General features: G+C 42.1%; 2 protein-coding genes across 5 annotated transcripts in view; both read right to left on the bottom strand.

The window, feature by feature from the left end:
- Positions 1-23,098, bottom strand: part of ACBD5 (acyl-CoA binding domain containing 5) — a 137,880-nt gene that overhangs the window by 21,855 nt on the left and 92,927 nt on the right. The gene's annotated exons all lie outside the window — the stretch shown is intronic.
- Positions 1-23,098, bottom strand: part of LOC135402704 (uncharacterized) — a 36,398-nt gene that overhangs the window by 6,267 nt on the left and 7,033 nt on the right. For 3 of the 4 annotated variants that reach the window (XM_064636111.1, XM_064636094.1, XM_064636121.1), the window contains 7 exons: positions 19,919-22,238; positions 6,451-6,557; positions 4,832-4,900; positions 4,185-4,338; positions 3,127-3,287; positions 496-699; positions 211-392 (listed from right to left, as the gene is read on the bottom strand). In XM_064636111.1, coding sequence (XP_064492181.1) covers positions 211-392; positions 496-699; positions 3,127-3,287; positions 4,185-4,338; positions 4,832-4,892 — 762 coding nt within the window. In that variant the 5' untranslated portion in view covers positions 4,893-4,900; positions 6,451-6,557; positions 19,919-22,238. The remainder of the gene's footprint in view (positions 1-210; positions 393-495; positions 700-3,126; positions 3,288-4,184; positions 4,339-4,831; positions 4,901-6,450; positions 6,558-19,918; positions 22,239-23,098) is intronic. The other variant, XM_064636103.1, reaches the window with a different exon arrangement.

Raw genomic sequence — 23,098 nt, 5'->3', positions numbered from 1 at the left:
GAACAGACAGAGTATGATGCTAACTTCTAACTGTGTGACCCCTGTCCCATGGTAGGGGAAGAACATAAATATTTAATGCTCAAGAAACCCTTCATTAATCTTAAACATGAATTGGAAAATCTTCTCTGGAAAAGTAATTATTAGAGCTGAAGATACAAGATACAGGCAAGCAACCAGTCTTATTTTAGGCTGCTTCACAAGAAAGCTTACCTTTTTCAGTGGTTTGAGGAAAACAACACCGCAGCCTTCTCCCCTTCCATAGCCGTCTGCTTTTTTGGAGAAGGGTTTGCTTATTCCATCTGGAGAGATCATCTTTGCTTTACTGAGAGATACGAAGGTGCGGGGATCTATTATGCAGTTCACCCCACCACAGATTGCTGCCTCACAGTCTCCTGCAGTAAAACAGAAACATACTCATGTTGAGATGGCCCAGGTGATAGACAGAAACAGTAGCAATCCTAATTTCATTGTCCAGCATCTCTTCAGACCCAGTACCTGATTTAATGGCTCGCAAGGCGTAGTGCAGAGCAAAAAGAAAAGATGAACAGGCAGTGTCAATAGTCAGGGACGGTCCAGTCAGATTAAATGTGAATGACACCCTGTTAGCAGCAATGCTCATGGCTGTTCCTGTACCATCATAATGATTTATTGCACTCACTGCTCTGCTTGTTACGACTTCATAGTCTCGATTCATAAGTCCTGTAAAATATAAGATATGTGTCAAGTTAACCCAGGCCAACAACAGGGATGTACAGCTCTAAACCTGATGGTGTGTTTTGGTTTTCAGTTTTAATAGTAAACCATGTGGCATCAGTGCTCCTGTGATGAACCTTTGCTTCAACACAAGTCAATGGCAAAATTATACTGGAAAACAGTGTACTGGAAAAAAGTGTAGGCCTGCGCAGAAGCCCAGAAGATAAGGAGCTAATGTGTTCGTCTCAAACACTGATAGCCAGAAAGCCATGGAGCCAAACAGGGACTGCTGGTAACCAAGAACTGTCGAAAGAACAAGATGTGACTGGAGAAGGGGGCCAGAAGGGGGCAGAGGTAGAGCAGCACTTTTCTGGGATAAACATCCTTGTTCTAGTCTGTTGAGACACAGTCACAGAATCACAAAATCACTGAATCAATTAGGTTGCGAAAGACCTCTGAGATCATCAAGTCCAGCCTATGACCGAATACCACCACATCAACTAGACCACAGCACTTAAGTGCCATGTCCAGCCTTTCCTTAAACATCTCCAGGGATGGTAACTCCACCACCTCTCCAGCCCATTCCAATATCCAATCACCTTTTTTGTGAAGAATTTCTTCTTCATGTCCAACCTAAACTTCCCCTGGTGCAGCTTAAGACTATGTCCTCTTGTTCTGTCTCTAGTTGCCTGGGAGAAGAGACCAACCCCCACCAGGCTATACCCTCCTTTCAGGTAGTTGTAGAGAGCGATAAGATCACCCCTGAACCTCCTCTTCTCGAGACTAAACAACGCCAGCTCCCTCAGCCTCTCCTCATAGGACATGCCCTCGAGACCCTTCACCAGCTTCATTGCCCTTCTCTGGATCTGCCTCAATGTACTTCCTGAATTGAGGGGCCCAGAACTGGACACAGTACTCAAGGTGTGGCCTCACCAGTGCCAAATTATAGGAGAAGAATCACTTTCCTAGTCCTGCTGGCCACACTATTGTTGATACAGGCCAGGATACCATTGGCCTTCTTGGTCACCTGGACACAGCTGCTTCATGTTCAGCAACTTTGACCAGCACCTCCAGGGCTTTTCCACTGGGCCACTTTCCAAACACTCTGTCCCCATCAACAAACAAAAGACAGCATCAGCACAGAAGCAGGCCTGAACTGTCGACCAAACGTCAATCTAGTGCAGGGGGGGATCAAGACCACCCAAGACTCACAAACCCTCCAACCCATTTCCAGAAAGATCTCAAAGAACGGACTGCTCATGATAACTACTTCACATGGAAAGCAAGAAACCTGTCTTCAGGGTGGGGAAACCTGTCTATAAAAAGGTACCCCCACCAAGCCTGGGGGGCACCCCCGGGACCCTGGATGCTGGAACCACAACTGGTGATCTCTTCATCTTTTCTTTTCTCCTTTTCTTTTCTTTTCTTTTCTTTTCTTTTCTTTTCTTTTCTTTTCTTTTCTTTTCTTTTCTTTTCTTTTCTTTTCTTTTCTTTTCTTTTCTTTTCTTTTCTTTTCTTTTCTTTTCTTTTCTTTTCTTTTCTTTTCTTTTCTTTTCTTTTCTTTTCTTTTCTTTTCTTTTCTTTTCTTTTCTTCTCTTCTCTTCTCTTCGCTTCGCTTCGCTTCGCTTCGCTTCGCTTCGCTTCGCTTCGCTTCGCTTCGCTTCGCTTCTCTCTTTTTTCTTTTTTCTTTTCTTTTCTTTTCTTTTCTTTTCTTTTCTTTTCTTTTCTTTTCTTTTCTTTTCTTTTCTTTTCTTTTCTTTTCTTTTCTTTTCTTTTCTTTTCTTTTCTTTTCTCTTCTTTTCTTTTCTTTCTCGCTCTCTTTCTTTCTTTCTCTCTATCTCTCTTTCTTTCTTTCTTTCTTTCTTTCTTTCTTTCTTTCTTTCTTTCTGTCTTTCTTTCTTTCTTTTCCTCTCTTTCTCTCTCTCTTTCTCTCTTCCCCTCTTTAACTCATCTCTTCCTTTCTCTCTTCACTTTCACCCTACCCCTTTAACCAAAACCACTGCCATGTGCTTGTATAGTAGCTCAGGGACTGACATACCAATTGCCATGCCACCTTTGTAATTCACTAATAAAACTGTGATTTTTTTGCAGACTGGAGCATTTATGAATCTTGGGTGTTCCCTTCCCCTTAAGGGTGGGACATCACAGCCTGGCTTGGGAGTATCATTCTCGGGAAGGGTTGGGGAGGCAGTTTAATTGTTTCCTGCTTCCACTTCAGTACATGAAGACAGGAAGAGGAGCACCTAAAAGAGATACAGGAATTGTATCATGAACTTCTAGAGCCTAGTAATTCTCTCTAAAGATAACCAGGAGTACCATAGCACAGTAGCCTTAGATCTCCAGTGCTGGACATATCTGGAAAGTTTATGAAGGAGTGCTCCAGTCTTTGGGAGGTTCCAACACACTTTCTTGGACATGAAATTTTCATCTTACCAACAAAAACACCTGTTTTGGTGCCACTGACAGCTTCTACAGGGACTCCTGCATCCTCCAGGGCTTTGTATGTGCATTCTATCAGTAACTTCTGCTGAGGATCCATGCGTTCAGCTTCCATGTTATTAATCCCAAACAGGTGGTTGTCAAAGGAATTAAATCTAAAAGGCACAGACCAGAAAAGAGTACAATATATATTTCCTTCTAGACTCACAGTACACATTTTTCGCAATTTCACAAAAAGCAAAGCAACAACTGTTGTTTAGGCCACAATCCCCATTTATGAAATTTAGGAAAAAATGTGTCTAGGCCAAGGATGTTTGATGTCCCACCACAGAAGATACGTTTTTATCAATGATTATGCATTGCAGAGGTAAGAGCCCACTCCTAGACATTTTTATTTGCATGGTTATTCCACTAGTACCAACAGGACTCCTCAGATTATGAAATGTGCAGAATGAGTCTCCCTCTCCTGTAATGTGGTCTTAGCCAAGGAGTTATAAACAAATATTGTCTTCTACCTTATTTTAAGCCAATACAGACCCATGCTTTACAGTTTACAATCAATAACTAGAGCATCAGCTCAAGTGTTTCCAAGAGATACCCCTACTTCTTTAACAGCAAATTCCAAATACTTTGTGTTTGTGTGTTTCTTTACAAACATCTTCAGAGTTGGCCCACGCTTACAAAAGACCAAGTCCAACCTTAATCTTGTACCCCAAGATCACATTTGTGTGGCCTTCTATCATCCCTTGATTTCAGTGCAGAATTCAATATCTAACATGGGACTAATCACTGAAGTAGTTCTGTGCCCTACAATTCAACCCTACTGAGTGTTAATCCCAGGAGCCAATAAGATTTTTTTTGTGCAGGTCAACTTCTCATTTCATTAAAGGTCTGCAGCCTGAGCATTTAAGGTGAATGTAGAATTCAAATAAAAGACAAATCTGTTGACCATAATAATTTGCTATTCTTCACATCAGTCACAGCCTCTGAACAGCTGTACCCATAGTCTAAGTACAACAAAAATCAGTGGCACAGGGCAGCAGCAGACTCACTCATCGAGAAGAGCAGCTCGCGTTGTACATATTTTTCCTGGCTTGTTATCATCTGGATCATACCACTCTTTGGCATTAAATCTCTCAGGGGGGATTTCCACTGTGCAGTTTTTGCCTTCCTCCAGCACTTTCCAGAAACTGTCAATTCCATCTCCTGTTGTACAAAGTTTTCAAAATAGATTAAATTATGGGCTCCCCCTCCCCTCGGAGACTCAGAAATGCACAATCAGCTACAAGGAACTCCCACAGGTAAATCCAGGTAGCTGACATAGAATTGCCAGAGAAAGAACAGATCATTCTTTAGTGAGAGGAAATTGAAAAGCATGACTGGTCCCTTCACTGTTTGTCTAAAAGTGAAGGAACCCCACAAAATCCTTAACCACCTTCTCTCCCCATTTCCCTACTGTCTCACTGCACCCACAGTACATACTACAACAAAGCAGGAAGTTTTCTTTTAGGAAAACCCAACCTATCCATATTACAGGCACAGCTGGTGATACTGTCCAGCCCTCGATCTGTCCTGTCCCAATGGATGCAGAGTCCTGTACCAATGCACAGGCCCCCAGACAGTGCCCCTGCAGAAAGTTCAAATCATCCCAGACCCATCCAGTTCGTTTGTAGGAGTTTTGCTTTTACCCCAAACTTACCTCCAGGAAAGTTACATCCTATTCCAACAATAGCAACTTCGTCTGCAGTCTCAATCTCCATCTTCTGGGCTGCACAATATAGGTGCAGTGTCAGTCAGATCAAACAATTATGCATTTCCTATTACATAAATCTTAGCTTAAAAGGTGAACTTCTCACAAACACACATACCACTTACACTTGTTCAAAGCTTCATTCATCTTGAATGAGCTATTGTTGGTTGTGATGACAATGACACTCCCCACAGGGGACCAGAGCTGTGCTGTATTTTTCTTGCTGTCCCTCCCCTCAGAGGAAAATCCTCATTTAATTCCCCAAACTCCCTTATTCACAGACACTTCCTTTTTACTGTTTAACCTCTGCTACTCCTGCCAGTTGATCTGCTCTTGAGCCTTTCCTTAGATTAGTTCTGCGTTTCTTCTTCTCTACAGAAGTGGACAGTGCATTGGCCAAGTCAGACTTTCAGCTCTATTGTCTCTATCCTATTCACAAAGCACATCTCCCACACAGACTCTGCAAATTAGCACTTTAAACCAAACCATGTAAACAGGCAACCAATGACCAAGCTGCTGAAGGAACAAAAGGTGCATCTTCCACGCTCCAGAAAAGTGCCTGGAAAGCAACACCTCATTCCCTGGATCCCAAGGCTGCCTAGCTTTTGTCTAAAGCAGCTTCATCTGCAGGCACAGGTTGACCCCCACAGACCACACTGAGAGTCACATGATCTCACTGTTCCTGACAATGCACAGTCTCCAGGTAGCCCCACTACAGCCGTACAAGTAACTGGCTTTCAGCTCATTTGCAGCTCCACAGGGAAAGATTTTTGTTGCAAAACGACTCACAATAATATATTTTTTTCAATCAATTAGAAAAAAAAAAAGGACTTGAGATCAAATTAAATACCTCACTATATAATTGAAAAGTGATTTTTTTCCTTAATTATGGGAAAGGAATTTGTCAGATAAAAATCAGCTCAACTGAACCCATTAGAACACACTAGGATGCCCACCTCCTCCTGGCATTCAACCCACAAAGAGGAGAAGATGCCTTTTGAAAGGTTTTGGGAGGGATTCTTGGCAGTGGGATAGATTCTCATCTCAGTCATACCACAGAACATCCCAAAGAGCCCTTCTCAGTCACTGACTGACAGCCCCACATATTATTCAGTTATCATTTCTTGGAGATTTGTTTTGAAAGGTGAAATTAAGAATAACTGCTCAGATTCACACTTTGAAAAGTTTACTTCCCAGATCCATTAACTAAGACTGAAAAAGGTAAAAAGACACCTAGCAAGAATAAGGAGATCAGAATCTGGCTCTCTAGGAGTAAATTCTATTTTACCAATAATACAAATTCTGAAATGCTATAACAATTATTTCCTTTTGGTTCTTTCAAAATTGTCTATGATTTCTATGATTCTATTATTTCTTATTTTAATGTAATTGATAAGCTAAAGCTGCAAAGCCCAACAGAGATGCTTTTATCACAAAGGTACTTTTAAGCACTGTTCTTAAGTTAGCACTCAAATAGCAAATAGTAGAAAAATAAGGACCTCCTGACTATAACATAAACCACGTCTTTGGCATCTAGAGAGTTATCCAGTGAGCCATATAACTCTTACCTTAAAACTTCCCCGTAGGGTGGAGTAATTGGCTGGGTCTGTGGAAGAAGTTTATATAGGATTCTGTCCAGTTTCTCATTCAAATATGCATGCTAAAATGTTAACGCCTTTCAGAGGAAAAGCAAATGAGTAATGTGGTTAGTCAGTGACCCCTACTAAAGTTCAAAACTACTTCTCTGAAGTAGTCATCTGGTCATCTGGTCTCACACTAGAACAAGTGTAAAATTTCTGTCTTATTTAACTTTTTACCATCAGCAAAACAATTAATTGGAGATATCTTGCCATGAAATAGCCCATAAAAATTACTGCTTTAAGGATATGATTTAAAAGACTCTGTCTTTAAATTAACAACTCAATTTGGTTTGTTCTTAATATCAAGAAATATGAACTAGTGTTTAAAGACCCGTCCATTTATTGAAGGCATCATTTGTGAATACAAAGCACAAACTCTTTATAAACTTGTCCAGTAGTCTCTGCTAGATGCCTTTTTCACTATCCCTCATCTGATTTTACCCCAATCACCCAAACTCATCTTTCTCCTCTTCTGAGTTTGTAATGGAATCACAGGGTTGTATTCATATATGGTTAACATTTTTCCTGGTTGTGGGACCCAGCTCTTTCCAAAAAGACTGAAAAAAAACATTGTGCTGAGAATAAACAGTTTATTCTGACACTGAATAACTTCATAACCTGCTCTGAAAAACTGAAATTCTTCTCTGCATTTCATAGCTGAAAATCTCAGTCACTCACTTTTCTGTATTCTGAGGGTTTTGGGAGTTATTCAATGATTTCTTAATTTAATTAACCCACTTCTCTGATATCATTATGAGGCTTATTCACAAGATGGCTAGTTTGGTACTGACTTGATAATCTCCATGTTTTACACTGGTTTAAAGAACACCCTTGTTAGTACTGGCACCGTTAACATCCCCTGGCAGAACAGAATGTGGGTTCATCAGGTGAACTAGGAATGCACCATGGAACCTCCATTATAGTTTCACTATTAGCATCTGGAAACAATAGATGCTAAGCCATATTTTGAGGTATTGCTTAGGTATTGGTATAATATTGAAATGAATCCTGCATATCTATGGCCATTAACTTCAATGCAAGCTAAACCAATCTGAACACGAGTGACCCAAACACAATATGAACAATGCAAACACTAGTGCAGGACAAAGAAAGTGGTGTTAATGTCATTGGTTCAGAAGGTAAGACTTGTTTATATTTACCAGTGCGTTGCCTGAGTGCTGATGACTTGCGCTAGTCTCATCATAGCTGGAGTATATTAATAAACCCAAATGATTGCTCAATCCTTCTGAGCAACACCAGAAAGAGAAATAGGAACTAAGTATGGAAGCACATGTAGCAATAACAGATTAAGTCTGTTACTAATGTAGGAAGCCTATTTATAACTGAATTTTAAGTTGGTTCGTCATCAAGTTTCATCATATTTCCTCTAAGCTTTAAAGTAAAAAGTTCAAAAGGGAAACAAAGACCTGTCATACTGCAGGCACTACATTTGTTTTCCCTTTAATGTCATTACAGTATCCACCTCTGAACCAAACCTTTGGTTTGTTCTATCTGTATCTATGTCTGATAATTCCAAAAGGACAAATAAAATATGTACATATTTCCCCCAGTTTTCAAACCAGCTGCCAAGACTTAGATATAGGAAAATATCTATTTATTTGCCTAGAGTTCATTATTTCAATCAAGTTTTTCCTCTCTTCTCATGGGAAAATATGCATGAGTGAAGTATCTGTGGGACTGGATTTCTTTCAGAGATAACACAGAGAAAAAGGGGGGGAAAAAGTCTTTTGGAAGGTTTTTAGTTAAAGTAGATATTAAGACTAAAATACTTGTAGGTTCCCTGTTTCCATCAGGACACAAGAAGGATTACTACACAAATCACTAGAAGTTATTTCTTCACTGAAGCAGTGCTCTGACAAGCTAGGAGGTGGTAACACAAATATCTCATTCTGCATTATCATGAAAACCTAATAAGAAAAGGCACTGTCTCCTGGGCAAAACAATTTTCAATCAGTCAAATCTGAAAAATTAGCTTTGTACATAATTACAGTTAACAGATATTTGTGTGGTATTGAATGAGGGAGCATTATTTACCTTTTTCATTTTGCAGCTATGAAGTTTTCCAGTACACTGTTATTATCCCTGGTTTTGTTATTGTTATAGCAATGATAATGACACCAAGCATGGCAGGATTCTGCTATGCCAGGAGCTATACTAATCCATAGGGAGAAAAAGGTGCCACCACAAAGAGTAATATGTGTGACAAACCCAAGTTCTTTTCATTACTTTCCAGTGCTCTGCACTATGGGACTAGACAGGAGGAACAGAAGGAAAGGGAAGAGCAGCTCCTGATCTCTACATTATTTTTCTTGGATTTTTTCCCCACTTTAGTACAAATCCCATGTATGATTGCAAAAATAAGCCTTTTATATGACAGTAAATGATTCAAAGCTATCTGCATGAATTTGCTGAGAGCCTGAAACAATAAAGTGTCCAGGCCCTGCCCCATTCAGTCTAACTGTGGAGAGTTTGGTGCCATTGCTCACAGTCTGAACATGGACAAAAGCAACCATTTTTCTGATGATCAACAGGTAGAAGAGAAGACATGACATAATAGTATGAAGATCTCTGCCAAATTTTCCAAAAATCTGAATGATAAAGAAAGGACAGAGCACAAGAGGATTCGTCTTAACTTCTTAGAGGCGGAATCTGGAAGCTATATGCCTTGCACAAAGTCTGAACATTGCTGGCCCATGAATAGGGTTCATCTCATTTAGCCTGAGCCACCTATTGTTAGGCACATCATCTGTGCTAGCCATATAGCTTTCTTCTCCAAAGACATTAGAGAAAAAGCCTGCAGTGGGAAAATCAGGTCAATTCAGATGGTTAAAGTTATATAAAACCACTTTCACTGGCAAGAACAGTAGAACAATAATTTCCCTGTACATACTCAGTATTCCTTTTCATGTATGCAAGGATGCCATTAATTCTTTTTACCATACACTTAATCTGAGATGTGAAATAGGATGGTTATCTAACAAGACTTTCAGTTTCCTTTTCTGAATTACAGCTTCTCATAAAGAAATACCACATCCTGTGAAATCCCCACTTTCTCTATTCCTGATTCATGACGTTGCATTGAGCTATTTAAAAATGTTTCCCTGACAATTCCACTATTGAGTAACTGCCTCTGGTATCAAGGCTTAAACTGAGGTGTTTAAGCTGTTATTTTTTTTAAAAAATGGAACATACCTGTGCATAAATAGGTATACTTAAAAAAAAGGTAAAACTAGCCTTGAACAATTGGAAAAAGCCATGTGTAGCCTTTACAGTAAATATAAGAAGCATTTTCATAGAATTATAGAATATCAGGTTGGAAGGGACCATCTGGTCCAATCTTTCTTCGCAAAAGCACTGTCTAGACCAGATGGCACAGCACCCTGTCCATCTGAATCTTAAAAATGTCCAAAATTGGGAAATTCCCGACTTCCCTGGGGAGATTATTCCAATGGTTGGTTGTTCTCACTGGGATAAATGTTCATCTTGTGTCCAGTCAGAATCATCCCAGGAGTAATTTGTACCCATTACCTCTTGTCTTTTCCACTTGACTGTAAAAATCAAGTCTCTGTCTTCTTTGTAGCCACCCTTTAAACACCGGAACATGGTGAAAAGGTCTCCCCTAAGCCTTCTTTTCTCAAGGCTGAACAAACCCAGTTCTTTCAGCCTTTCCTCACATGGCAGGCTTCCCAGTCCTTGGATCATCTTTGTGGCCCTTCTCTAGACCCTCTGCAGCCTGTCCACATCTTTTTTGTGTAATAGGGACAAAAACTGAACACAAAATTCCAGGTGTTACCTGGCAAGTGCTGAGTAGAGTGGAATAATCACATCAATGACATCTTTATCATGGCTGCTGATGCCCTTGTTGATGCAGACCAGGATCCTGCTGGCTTTCTTTGCTGCAGCAGACTGTGCATAACATTGAACTGCTTGTCCACCTGGACCCCCAGGTCCCTTCCCCCAGAGTTTCTCCTCAACAGATGGGTAAATCCCAACCTGTGTTGCACTTCTGGATTATGCTTTCCCAGGTGCAAGACCTTACACTTGTCTTCGTTAACTTCATAAGGTTCTCAGTAGCTCACTCTTCCAGCCTGTCCAGGTCTTCCTGCAGGGTGGCTCTCCATTCCAAAGTGTCCACTTCTCCACTCAGTTTGGGGGAAGCAATCTTCATCAGGGTACACTTGATCCCATCATCCAGATCACTTATGAAGATATCAAACAGTGTTGGGCCAATATTGATCCCTGGGAGACTCCACCGTGACACGTTCCCAGTTTGAAAATGAGCTATTTGCCACCCACCTCTGGGTGTAGTCTGTCAGTCAGTTCCCATCCACAACATGGACTCCTCCTCTAGGCATCAGTCTCTCTACAAGGAGGCTGTAGGAAACTATTGAAAGTCTTGGAGAAATCCAGGTAGACAATGTCTACCACTTGTCCCACATCAACTGAACAGGTTACTTTGTTGTAGAAGGTGATCAGGTTTGTCAAGCACAATTTGCCCTTGGTGAACCCGTGCTGGCTTTTCCTAATGATGTGCTTCATCTGATAGCATTCGTTCCATAACTTTCCCGGGGACTGAAGTAAGACTGATGGGCCTATGATTTCCTGGAGCCTCCTCTAAGCCCTTCTTGTAGATGCAGATGACACTAGCCTTCTTTCAGCCTTCTGGGTTGCCCCCAGTCTCCACAACTTCTCAAAGCTTGTGGAGAGTGGCCTCTCAATGACATCAGCCAGCTCTCTTAACACCCTTGGGTGGATATTGGCAGGGCCCACTGATTTGGACGGGTCAAGGTAATAGTTCACACACCAGCTCTTCATTCACTGGTGGTGGGTCTGTGTTCTCATCAACCTGGATTTTTGTTCCCAAGGCCTGAGGCCCAACAGTGCTGGTAAAGACGGAGCACTGAGAGCATTGAGAGCATTGAGAACCTCTGCCTTTTCAGCATTGTTGGTGTCTAATTCACCTCTCCTCGCCAATATTTTCCTTCTGTTTCTGCTTGTTGTTTACATACCTGAAGAACCCTTTCCTGTGTTTTTTGGCATCTCTGGCCAATTTCAATTTAACTGAGCTTTTGCTTTTCTAACTGCATCTCTGCACACCCTGGCAATGCTCTTGTAGTCCTCAGTGGGTATTCATTCACTTTTCCATCTCTGGTATGCATCTCCTTTGGTTTTGAGCAAATGCAGAAGCTCTCAGTTAAGCCAAGGGGGTCTCTCATTGCACCTACTTCACTTTCCTTTAGAGGGAATGAACTGTTTTTGTGCTTCCAGGACAGCATTCTTGAAAAACTCCTAGCACTCACTAGCTTCTTTTTCCTCCATGGAAGCTTCCTACATAATCCCTCTCAAGTGAGTTCTGGGTGAGCTAAAGTTTGCTCTTCTAAAATCTAAACCTTTTATCTTAGTACTAACCCTCAGCATGCATAACATGATCCCAAACTCCACAATATTGGGATCACTGTAACCAAGGCTATCACTAACATTGCAATATAACAATAAAACATTACAAGGAATTACAAAGAAGATTTTCTTGGTTTGTGAGTAGCAAGTCCAGCAGTGCCTCATTTCTGGTTGGCACATATAACACTTGTATAAGGAAGGAGTCCTCTATGCATTCCAGGTACATGATGGATAACGTGAGCTACTGTATTGTCCTTCCAACAAATCTCTGGGTAGTTGAAGTCCCCCAAAAGAACCAGGTTCCTTCGACCTGAAACTTGCTTAAGTGACTCAAATATTGCATCAGCCTTATCATCCTGGTTTGGAGGTTGGTAGCAGATGCCAACCACAAGATCCTCCTTGGAGATGAGCCCTCTGATCTTGATCCAGAGGTATGCTATAGGACTTCAATGGTCAATGTTGTTGACTTCTGTATATTCAGGTTCTCCTTATCATAAAGCATGACTCCTCTTCCTCTTCTTCTCTTCCTGTCTTTACGAAACAGTCGATAGCCATCTGTCATAATACTCCAGTCATGTGAATTGTCCCACCATGTTTCACTTATTCCTACGATATCATAACTTTCTGACTGATGCACGGAGTTCCAGTTCCTCATGGTTGTTCCCCAGGCAGCATGCATTGGTAAACACACACTTGAGGGGTGAGGTGGCTGTCTTCTGGTTCTCATCTGGGCAGTTAGATAAAGAAAATTTGTCACTGCTCTGGCTGGCCTGACTTATTACCCAGTTGGTTGCAATGGCATGAGTGTTGCCACTTTGGACCCCACACTCATAGTCCTCCAGTTTAAAGTCAACCTCACCACGTTGTCCAGCCTCCTACCAAAGATTGTTTTGCCTCTTCTAGACAGGGCAACCCTAATCCTAACCCTAACCCTTCCTGAGCTGTCTACAGTCACCAAAGAATGTCCTGTTGTCAGACCAGCAGATAGGTGCCTCAATGCCCCTTAACAGAGCATCACCCACTTCAAGCACTCTTCATTTCTTTTTGTGGTATCCACTGTGTGCTGTTGGTACAGTTTCTCCTTGCAGATCTTGCTCATGGGTATCTACAGCTGTTAAAGCTTCATATGTGGTTTTGGTTGTAATGCTGCAGGGTGGGGAATGAAGCAGAGTCCAACTTTTGTGGGTCACCAGGGCCAAAGACGCCTCATTCTCTGTGTCTGTGAGAGGTGTATGGTTCTGAAACCACTTATCTATCTCTGTCTCAGCCCCTCTAATACTGTGCAGCCTTTTAACTGTTTCCTGCACCTCAGCCACCTAATGCAACATGCCTGTATTTGCAGGTACTTATCTTTAGTCTGGGAGAGGGGTTTGGGAACTCATTGCAACCTACTGTCTGTACTGAAGTCTCCTTCCTTACCAGCTCCATCCGCATGGAAGCATCAGACATCTCAGGGGGTTTCTCTGTAGAAACCCGGGTTTTATATCTGAGGCAAGGGCCCACCATTATGGCAGAGACCTAGAGCAGTTCCCTGGGCTGTGGGCTTACAAGCAGGGTGCACAGCCCTTCTCACGTGCCCTTCCGTGCAAGCTGCTGCACTCAATCCCTGTGCTGTGGCCTCTAAATCCCTGTTTGCCCACTCAATCCCCATCTGCCCATCCTGGTCACAGCACTCCCCAGAGCCATTTCAATCCCCCACAGTTGCTCCTGGCAAGGCCTGAGCTGCATAAGCCTTTCTCACCAGAGCTGCCATCTGCAGGCAGGAGCTCTCTGCCCTGCCTTGTGTCCCCAGCACCAGGAACCCCCTGTACCCTTTGATCAACCCTCAGCCACGGGACTTACCATTGCTGCTGCTGCACGCCTCACCGACTTTCCTTAATATTCAAGAGCAGATCATTTATACTTTCCCCAGCATTAAATTATTGAACAATTAAGATTTCTAATGCAAAAATAAATTGTGTACATTTTAATCTAGCCTGCAACCAAAACAGTAATAAGCAAAACAGAAGCTCTCTATTTGACAGCTAACAAATTGTAGCCTGAGGCTTCGACTAACAGCTCAATAAAGTCAACTCTGTTTCTTTAAGAAAAGCTGTTTTTCTTCCCAGTCCCTATAAACCTGTTAGCAGCCCTCAGCTGCAGATTGGCCAGCTGTTACAGGATAACAGACAGCAAACAAGATTTCACAGAAATTGCATCTTCTGGCAATTCGCAAGGGTCTTACGCAAGTGGCGAGACAACCATATAACTCTGTTTAAATATACACATATCATTATCATGGCTAGGCTTCACGAACAAAGATTTGGGGAGGGCTCTGCCCACATTTGCTACAAGCACGCTGGTGGCTAAAAAGGCCAATACGAGATAGACAAGTCCGGTTGCAAAAGGCACAGCAGAAAGACTCCTTAGGTGGTATCGGCAAGACATGGTTCTTTCTGCGTTGTCTTTTCTCCTCAAGAGTGGTTCTGCCTGTGTTCTTAATATACACATGTATTACTGAAGGGAGTCTCTAAGTAGCCAAATGTGCAGGTTGTTTTGTCAGTCTTGTAGGCAGCATTAACACATTGACCTGTTTTAAGAAATTTCACATACATTCACACACAGAAGAATGCACACACACGCCAAAGATACATGAGATCAGGAATGGCAAATGGCTAATGTTAGCCAAAACAGAGATAACTAAACTCAAAGAATTAAATAATCCTTGCTAAAGACAAACAAATTAAATAATCCTTGCAGGATCTCAGATACATCAAGTACACACATTCATATTTTCAGTTAAAAAAAGCAATCAGTCAACATATAAATGCCTATGTAGATAAGCACTGCACAGTAGAGATACCTCTGGGACTAAGAAGTGGGCAGACTAAGAGACAGAGCTTCTCACTAACAAAAGAATTACTAAGACGTACTATGCATTATAGGCTTCTAGCAAAGTAAACTAAGATCCACATCAGACTTTTGCAGTTCAGGGTACAGTTTCAGTATTTATTTGTAATTTTTAACAGCACTATCTCCAACACACAGAACAACAGCCCAGAAGAAAGACTCTTCCGCCCATCAGGTCTTGCCTCCCTGACTTCTTGCTTCCCTGCAAGCATTACTAATTGGCATGTCAACAAAAGTTGTGGGAAATGCAAGTTTTCATAGAATCACAGAATGGTTCATGTTGGGAGGGATCTCTGCAGAAGATGTGGTTCAACTCCCCTGCTCAAGCAGGAACACCTAAACTTAAAGCTTGTCAACAGAGTTCTGTGAAAACTAGAAAGTTGAAGTGAGGCTCCAAAACACATTAGTAACAGGAGTAGAAAAAATTACTAAATAAGTAATTCCAAGGTGTAGATACCAGCGTGCAATGACTCTTATTTTCTGTACTCTGTGCTGCACTTCAACAAAGATTAATTTTGTTTTCTGATTAAAAATATCATACAAAGCATGTGTTCGTGTACCATTATCAATAGGAAGGCAACACAGACTACATCCAGATAAGGATTTCAAGGTATAAAACAGGATTTCAATGAATGTTTGGGACTTAACAGATAAATTTAATTAAAAAAAAAAAACAAACCAACAAACAAAAAAATCCAAACTTGCTCACCCAGCAGCCTGGAAGGTGAACTGACAAGATACCTTTATCTGCAACTTAAAAAATCCCTGAGTTACTATTGTTGCCATCCTGTTCACAACCAAAAGTAAGACGAAAAAGTAAGCATCACATTCTAGCAAGCCTATGAGGTTCTAGAAAGACACACTAGACACTCCCATGAATTCAATCTGTTTAAACAGGCCCAGAGCACAGACACATGTGGATTATTTCAAAACACAGAACTGATAACATTCATTTAGTTTAACTTTGCAGGCACAGAAGATGGCGACACATATTTTCAGCCATTAGCTGGAGCTAATAAATTGCTCATCACAATGAGGGTCCAAGTCATCTGACACATCTAGGCATCAGGGCATCACTAGGAAGAGTTTGTACCATCTACATTGAGTTATTTTGCTATTGGAGTCCTTAGTTGTTTCTTGATTCAGAACCAGAATAAATCATTTTCACCTCCTAAATTAACACCCTAGCTGCTAGGCTGCAGAGCCAAGCTCCTTTGTGCTTGCCCTCTTGACAGCGTCTTTGATATTCTTATGCAGCCACTCAGCTGAAGGGACTCATGCCCGTGCTCTACCCTTCCTGGACAGGGGCTGTAAGCAAGAAGAGGTCATTGAAGAAGTTGGCACCTTTTTACCCAGTTGCTGTTCACTTCTTTTTAACTCCAGGTACACAGAAGTACCCACCTGCAGCCTGCAAAACATGCGAGGATTGATGCCACCCAGCTTTGTCATTTCCTCTTGTTTACTGGTAGGTAGGACTTCTTCCCATTCCTTAATCTCTGCATGTGTTGTTTAGCCATCTGAAGCTCCCATTTCCTCACGCCACTGGGGGACTATAGCCACCTAGCTCTAGCTTCTGGATTCCCTGCTGAAGTCTGTAAACTCATCAGCTAGGTGTCTACCATCAAAGTCCTAAAGTGCACTTACCCACCAAATGACAGTTTATCCCTCTTTCTGGCTACAGTCTTCCTTACAAATCCACAGTTCTCCCTAGCAAGCAAGTTCAAAATGTCAGGTCCCAAAGTTTTCTATTTACCCTTTCCTTTTCCCTGTAGACTCCCTGGGAGTCTACCAACAGAATTCTTACACTGCTGGGAATATTTGGAAATTTCTGCTGTGCCAGGGGAAAAATGTCTGCTGTGCTAGAGCCCAAAGAAAAAGGTGTGATTATATTTGTTCCCTCTACATAAAGAAGCTGGACGCAAAGGGATAGAAGGTTCTGATCAAGGCAGAAGTTGCTCCAAAAATTCCGAGTTCAGTGTAATGGTTTTTGCTGGGACAGAGTTAAATTTCTTCATAGTATGAAGAAATGTATGGTGCTGTGTTTCGAATTTGTGCTAAAAATAATGCTGATAACCCACTGACGCTTTAGTTACTGCTGAGCAGAGCTTACACAGCATCAGGGTGTTCTCTGCCCCTCACACTGCTGTGCCAGTGAGCAGGCTGCAAGTGCACAAAAAGTTGGGAGGGGACACATCTGGAACAGCTAACCCTACCTAACCAAAGGGATATCCCATGCTATAAGACATCATGCACAACAATAAAAACTGGGGGGAGGCTGGTGACAGGGGCTACTGCTCAGGGACTGGCTGGGCATTGGTCTGTTGATGGTGAGCAATTGTTTTCATTTGCAATGGTTGTTTTTCTTGGATTTTATTTTCCTCTCTCTGTTGGTTTACTCTTTTTCTTTCCCTTAAAATTTTTTAAATGTCTTTCTAATTATTAAGCCGTCTTTATCTCACCCAAAAGTTTCTTTGTCACTTTTGCCCTTCCTATTCTCCCCACCATCCCACCAGCAGGAAGTGAGCTGGCAGCTGTGTGGTGCTTAGTTGCCAGCTGGGGTTAAACTACGACATTCACATGGGAGAGAACCCAAAAAGGAAGTGCCCATCTCCTCACATAAGTCTTAAGAAAAGGCTAGTAGTAGTAACTTCTGATTTCTTCAGTAATGGTATAGACACAGTTCATCCTAACCTGTGGCAGAGGAATGAACTACTGACCAATGTCCTTTCTAATCCTATGATGGTCTGACAATGGTCAAACTCAATGCTTTTCAGGAGTAGACAACAATAAAGAAATATCTTTCTGTGCCAGATTTGCAGAGAAGGCAATAGAACAGAAATGGCCCAGCTGTGTCCACCATAATCTGAAATTACAGAGATAATTCCTTCTGCCAAGCAAACCTAGACTAATTTTTCTTTAAGATTGGTAAGACTCACAATACAGCCTGACAGTGACATGCACCAGCACTCTCCAGAGGTCTGCCACAGAGCATAAGGACTTCAGGACAGAAGCAAGATGAGTAAGTAAAAGCCTGCATGCAGCTTTGAGATAAATAGTGAAGGGGAAGGTCCAGGTGCCTCCCTTTCGTTCATGTAGCTCAGCAGTCACCCTGAAGAAAGTGGTCAAGGGGTCTCATGCAAAAGATGCGGCAATTCTGCAAGTTTGACTTTTGGCATTGCTTGTAACCATGAATCCTCTTACAGCTCAGATGTCATCTGATACCTGTACACTGGTTTTACTATACAACACACTACATAAAACAAAGAGCCTATGGCTTCCCACAGTGTCAAAAGTTCACTGGCTATTTTCCCTCCCAGTCTGTGGAGGAGGCTTTTTCTGGAGCAAGGCATGTTCATGAGTGTGACAGAGATTGGGCTGAGGACTGAGGACAAGGACTCCCCCTGCTGCATTCAAAAATCACTAAGAAATTACATCATGCTGCCTTGAAGAACTGGGTCTGTCCTATGGGGGGAAAACAGTTTCTCTTTGAAGATAAAATAAAAACATTCATAACATTCAGTGTTGATACAGTTAAAGTGCAAAATGTCATAACCTTGTAATTGCCTACAACCAAAACTACAGACTTTAGACTGAAGTCACAGCTTCCAAAAAAGTTATTTTCCCTTATTATACCAAAATATTGAGCAAAGTTCAAATTATTTAGGATTTCTTCTGAGAGCTGTAGAAAAGCTTCAAGGTGTCAAGTGAAAGGGCATTTCTAACTAATAATAATCTCCCACATATTTTCCAGAATGACCAAAAAAACCCAACCGAAAATCAAGAGATGAATCAAAAAGCCCCTTTGAACTTTCAAAATCACAGAGAAGATCCCATTCAGAGACAGATATTATGCTCTAAATGAAAGCATAAATAATATGATGCACACTTGAACCAATTTTCCTGTAAAGGAGAATTACCCTGCTTATCCCTCACCAGGGCTATGTTCTCTTGCATATCTTGTGCAACAAGAACTTTCTGAGAGGGCAATCACAAAACTGAGAAAGAAAGACAGGTAATTAGAGATGTTCAAGGAGTCTTTAGGAGAGGAACAACAGCGCACTGCTGTGCCAAAAATAATTGCTCCTTTGGTCTGCCTGTCTTTTGAGGTCCTGTTCCACATTAATTAACAGTCCTCCCAATAAGGAAGAATCGGTTGGTTTCTTGGTCTTTTGTTTATTGATTTTTTAACTCAAGCCATTCCCTTTAAGCATGAGATCTCAAAGCGATTTGAAATAGAACAGTCTGGGTTGGAAGGGACCTTTAAAGGTCATCTAGTCCAAGCCCTCTGCAATGACCAGAGACATCTACAACATGATCTGTCTGCTCAGAACCACGTTCAACCTGATCTTTATTGTTTCCACAGCTGGGGCATCTAACACCCCTCTGGCAACCTGTTGCCATGTTTCAACACTCTCATTGTAAAAAATTTCTTTCTTATATCTAGTATGAAGGTACTCTCTTTTAGTTTAAAACCATTACGTCTTGTCCTATTGCTACAGACCCTAATAAAAAGTCTGTCCCCATCTTTCTTGTAAGACTCCTTAAGTATTGAAAGGCCACAACAAGGTCTTCCCAGAACAGTCTCTTCTCCAGGCTGAACAAGCCCAGCTTCCTCAGTCTTTCCTCACAGAAGAGTTGTTCCATCACTTTGATCTTTTTTGTGGGCCTCCTCTGGACTCACTCCAACAGGTTTGTGTCTCAACTGTGCTGAGACTCCAGGGCTGAGTGCAGTATTCCAGGAGGGTATGACAGATTAAGTGATGCACTTCGCTCATAAGAGAGAAGTACCAGTATATTTATTGATATAAACCAGGAATTTAACAAAGCCTGATACTAAAAGTGACAATGATGTAACAAGATTTAATGGCAAGTTACACATAATTTTTTACTGCATAGAGGACAAAACTGTCAGACCCACCCTCCTGTTGAGCCATGAGGTTCAGAAAGGATCCCCTTGCTTTCTAAACTCCCTTCTGACTTAGTTCCAGACTTGGTCAATGGTTTATGTCTAGAAGATTATCTGTGCACAATCAATCCTTTATATCACTTAGCTATGATTTCAAAGTTTAGCATGCTATTAATCACTTACCAAGAATCTGTTGCAGCAAGGAATCTCTCAGCCACAAGGAGTAACCTTGGGAAGTGTTTCCTATTCAAGGGAAGATCCTGGTATGCAGTCTGCTGCCATGCAGGACAGTTCAATGGGCCCTGGGCTGTCTGCTGTTCATAGAATAAGATCGTTGACTTATAGTCATACTTACATGCCAGCCGTATTTTGTGTTGTTGCATGCTCAACTACCCCTGAGCTGTTAAGCAAGACTTACTGCCCTTAGCCATTGAGCAAGATTTAGGGCCCTTAACTATTCTGTTGTTATCTGTAAGACAGACAAAGGCATCACTATTGCTCAAGCAAACAAAGGCAGGGTGGGGAGCACACCATCACAGTGGTGCCTCACAAGAGCAGAGTAGAGGAGTAGAGTCACCTCTCTTGATCTGCTGGCCACACTTGATATCTCTTCTTTTTATGCAGCTCAGGATACAGTTGTCTTTCTGGGCTGCAAGCACACATTGCTGGTTTGTGTTAGTTTCCATCCACCAGCACCCCAAGACCTTGTCGGCAGGGCTGCTCTCAATCCCTTCCCCCCTCAGCCTGCATTGGTACCGGGGTTTGCCGCATCCCAGATACTTACCCCACTCCATCTTGCACTTGGCCTTGTTGAACCTCATGAGACTCCCATGAGATCACTTCCCAATCTTGTCCAGCTTCCTCTGAACGACATCCAGTCTTTAAGGACTGTCAACTGCACCACTCAGCTTGGGTTACCTGCAAATTTGCTGAAGGTGCACTCGCCCCCACTGTCTATGCCACTGATAAAGGTATTAAACAGTACTGGTCCCAATTTGGAACACTGACTGACACCACTCATCACTAGTCTCCATTTGTACATTGAACCATTCACCACTACTCTTCCGATGTGGAAATTTGGTTTTTCCTAAGAACTTGTTTCTGTAATGCTGTAGCTTCAGAATGAGCCAGGAGAAACCGAACAACTGAACTTTTGCTTTACTGGCAGAACAGTCCTTTAGAAGACAGTATTCTTCTAAACAGACTTTATGGAAACAGCAGACAGTCATGTGAACCATGAAGATGAGTCTACTGCAGATTTAAATACTAAATCTGGCACATATAAATTGAAGCCCCTTTACCTAGAACTGCCCACCCACTCTAGATGGTGACAGTATAAGCTTCTGCTTCCATGGGAGATTAGTGTCTAAGTGTCTTTTACAGTTTGTGGAGGTCTGGTGTGCTGGTTTTGGCTTGGGCAGAGTTAACTTTCTTCACAGTGGCTGGTATGGGACTCTGTTCTGGATTGTGCTGAACACAGGGTTGATAATATAGGGATTTTTTTGTTCCTGCTGAGCAGGGCTTTTCTGCTTTTCTTACTGCCATGCTGGCACGGAAGTTTTGGGTGCATGGGAGGTTGGGAGGAGATACAGCCAGGACAGGTGACCCAAACTGATATTCCACAGATATTCCACACCATATGACATTCTTGCTCAGTACATAAAACACAGGGAAGAAGGAGAAAGGGACATCTGTAGTGATGGCACTTGTCTTTCCAAGTAACCATCATGCATGATGGGGCCCTGTTCTCCTGGAGATGGCTGAACATGTGCCTGCCCGTGGGAAGCAGTGAATTAATTCCTTGTTTTGCTTTCCTTGTTTGTGCAGCCTTTGCTTTCCCTATCAAACTGTCTTTATCTCAACTCTGAGTTTTCCAGCTCTTACCCTTCCAATTCTCTCCCTGATCCTGCTGGTGGGGAAATGAGCAAGTGGCTGCCTGGGGCTTGATTTCTGGATGGGGTTAAATCACAAGTCTTTTTTGGCACCCAACATGGGGCCCAAAGGGTTTGAGATAATGACAGATCTGACTGGGATGTGCTAGATTGAATTTATATCTGTCAGTGTTGTTTAGCTAGTAATGAGCAGGCTCCTGTACTTGCCATAGGGCTCGCTTTCCTGTCTGTATATTAGAGTCTAGTGCTTGTTAGTGGCTGCTTTTTGCCTTCACTGCTTTTTGTAGTGCTATACAGCTTATCACCTCACTGAATTGTGCCTGGGAACGTTTTGATAACAGCCATGGTGATGCACCTGGGCTGGCAGGTGGCTAGTGTGTTGTTGCTGTTTCTTTTCTGCCGTATTGGACAGCCTGGAACTTCACTCTGCACTTGAGCTGAAGTTCAGAGTGAGCGAGCAGCTGCGTGGTGCTTGGTTGCTGGCTGGGGTTAAACCACGACATCTGGTCAACAAAGGCAATGGAGCACTGCAGAGAGCTGACCACTGGACCCCTGCAGGTGGTCACTTCACTCCCACTCCAAGTGAAAGCAATGAACATTTGAGGAATGGCCTGGGAAAGGAAGGAAAAAGACTTTCAGTTAGAGGATAATTCCTATCCAAGAAAGTGAAATGGAAAGGAAGGCAGCCAGGATTACATTTGTGTTTTACAATTAGTAATCTCAGAGTATTGCTGACTGAACGGGAGTGATTTCCCTGCACAATATTCCAGCAGGTGACCAGTGAGGAAAATGGAAAGGGTGAAGAAAGATGAAGGTACCAGAGGAAGACCAAAGTCGGATCAGGATGCACTCTGGTTCATTTATGAGGAGCAATATCTAACGTGGCTGTCAATACTCAGGGATCAACAAGGTCTTTTCCCAAGGACATGCAATCTCTGTGTCAGCCTTCTAGGAAATGCACTCCCAAGATGACAGGAATCCAAGAAACTGAAATTCTCTACAGGTTACCCAGGTACTGACATCTCTGCAAACATTCTGGCTCCCCCAAAAAAGGTTGAAAGACACACATTGATAAAAATACATAGGCACAGATAGGGCCAGACAAGCAGACTTACATGTTTGCAGCAGCAAAAGAAGAAGATATTACTCTGATATGCAAACCCATAATAAACATAGATCAATGCCAGGATAGCCTGGATTTCCAAAGAAGCAGATAACTTCTCTAATATCCTGTTGGCACAGAAACACTGGAGCAGATGGGCAATGATTATGTTAGTTTTGTGGCTGGCAGAAATTTCGCTCACAAGAAAGTATGAAATTACCTTCCAGTAAACGAAATGGGGAGGGTTTTGAAAGGTCATACCCTCCATGCATAACAGAATAAATGCTGGCATTAGTCCCTGCAAGATCTTTCTTGTGTATTTGTGCTCTAATGAATCAAAGTTCAGTTTGTGCTCAGAGCAGTATTCTC

The sequence above is a fragment of the Pseudopipra pipra genome, chromosome 1 (assembly GCF_036250125.1).
Source record: "Pseudopipra pipra isolate bDixPip1 chromosome 1, bDixPip1.hap1, whole genome shotgun sequence".
NCBI classification, from domain to species: domain Eukaryota; kingdom Metazoa; phylum Chordata; class Aves; order Passeriformes; family Pipridae; genus Pseudopipra; species Pseudopipra pipra.
The sequence above is the reverse complement of the archived record's forward strand: the minus strand, read 5'-3'. Positions and strand labels throughout refer to the sequence as shown.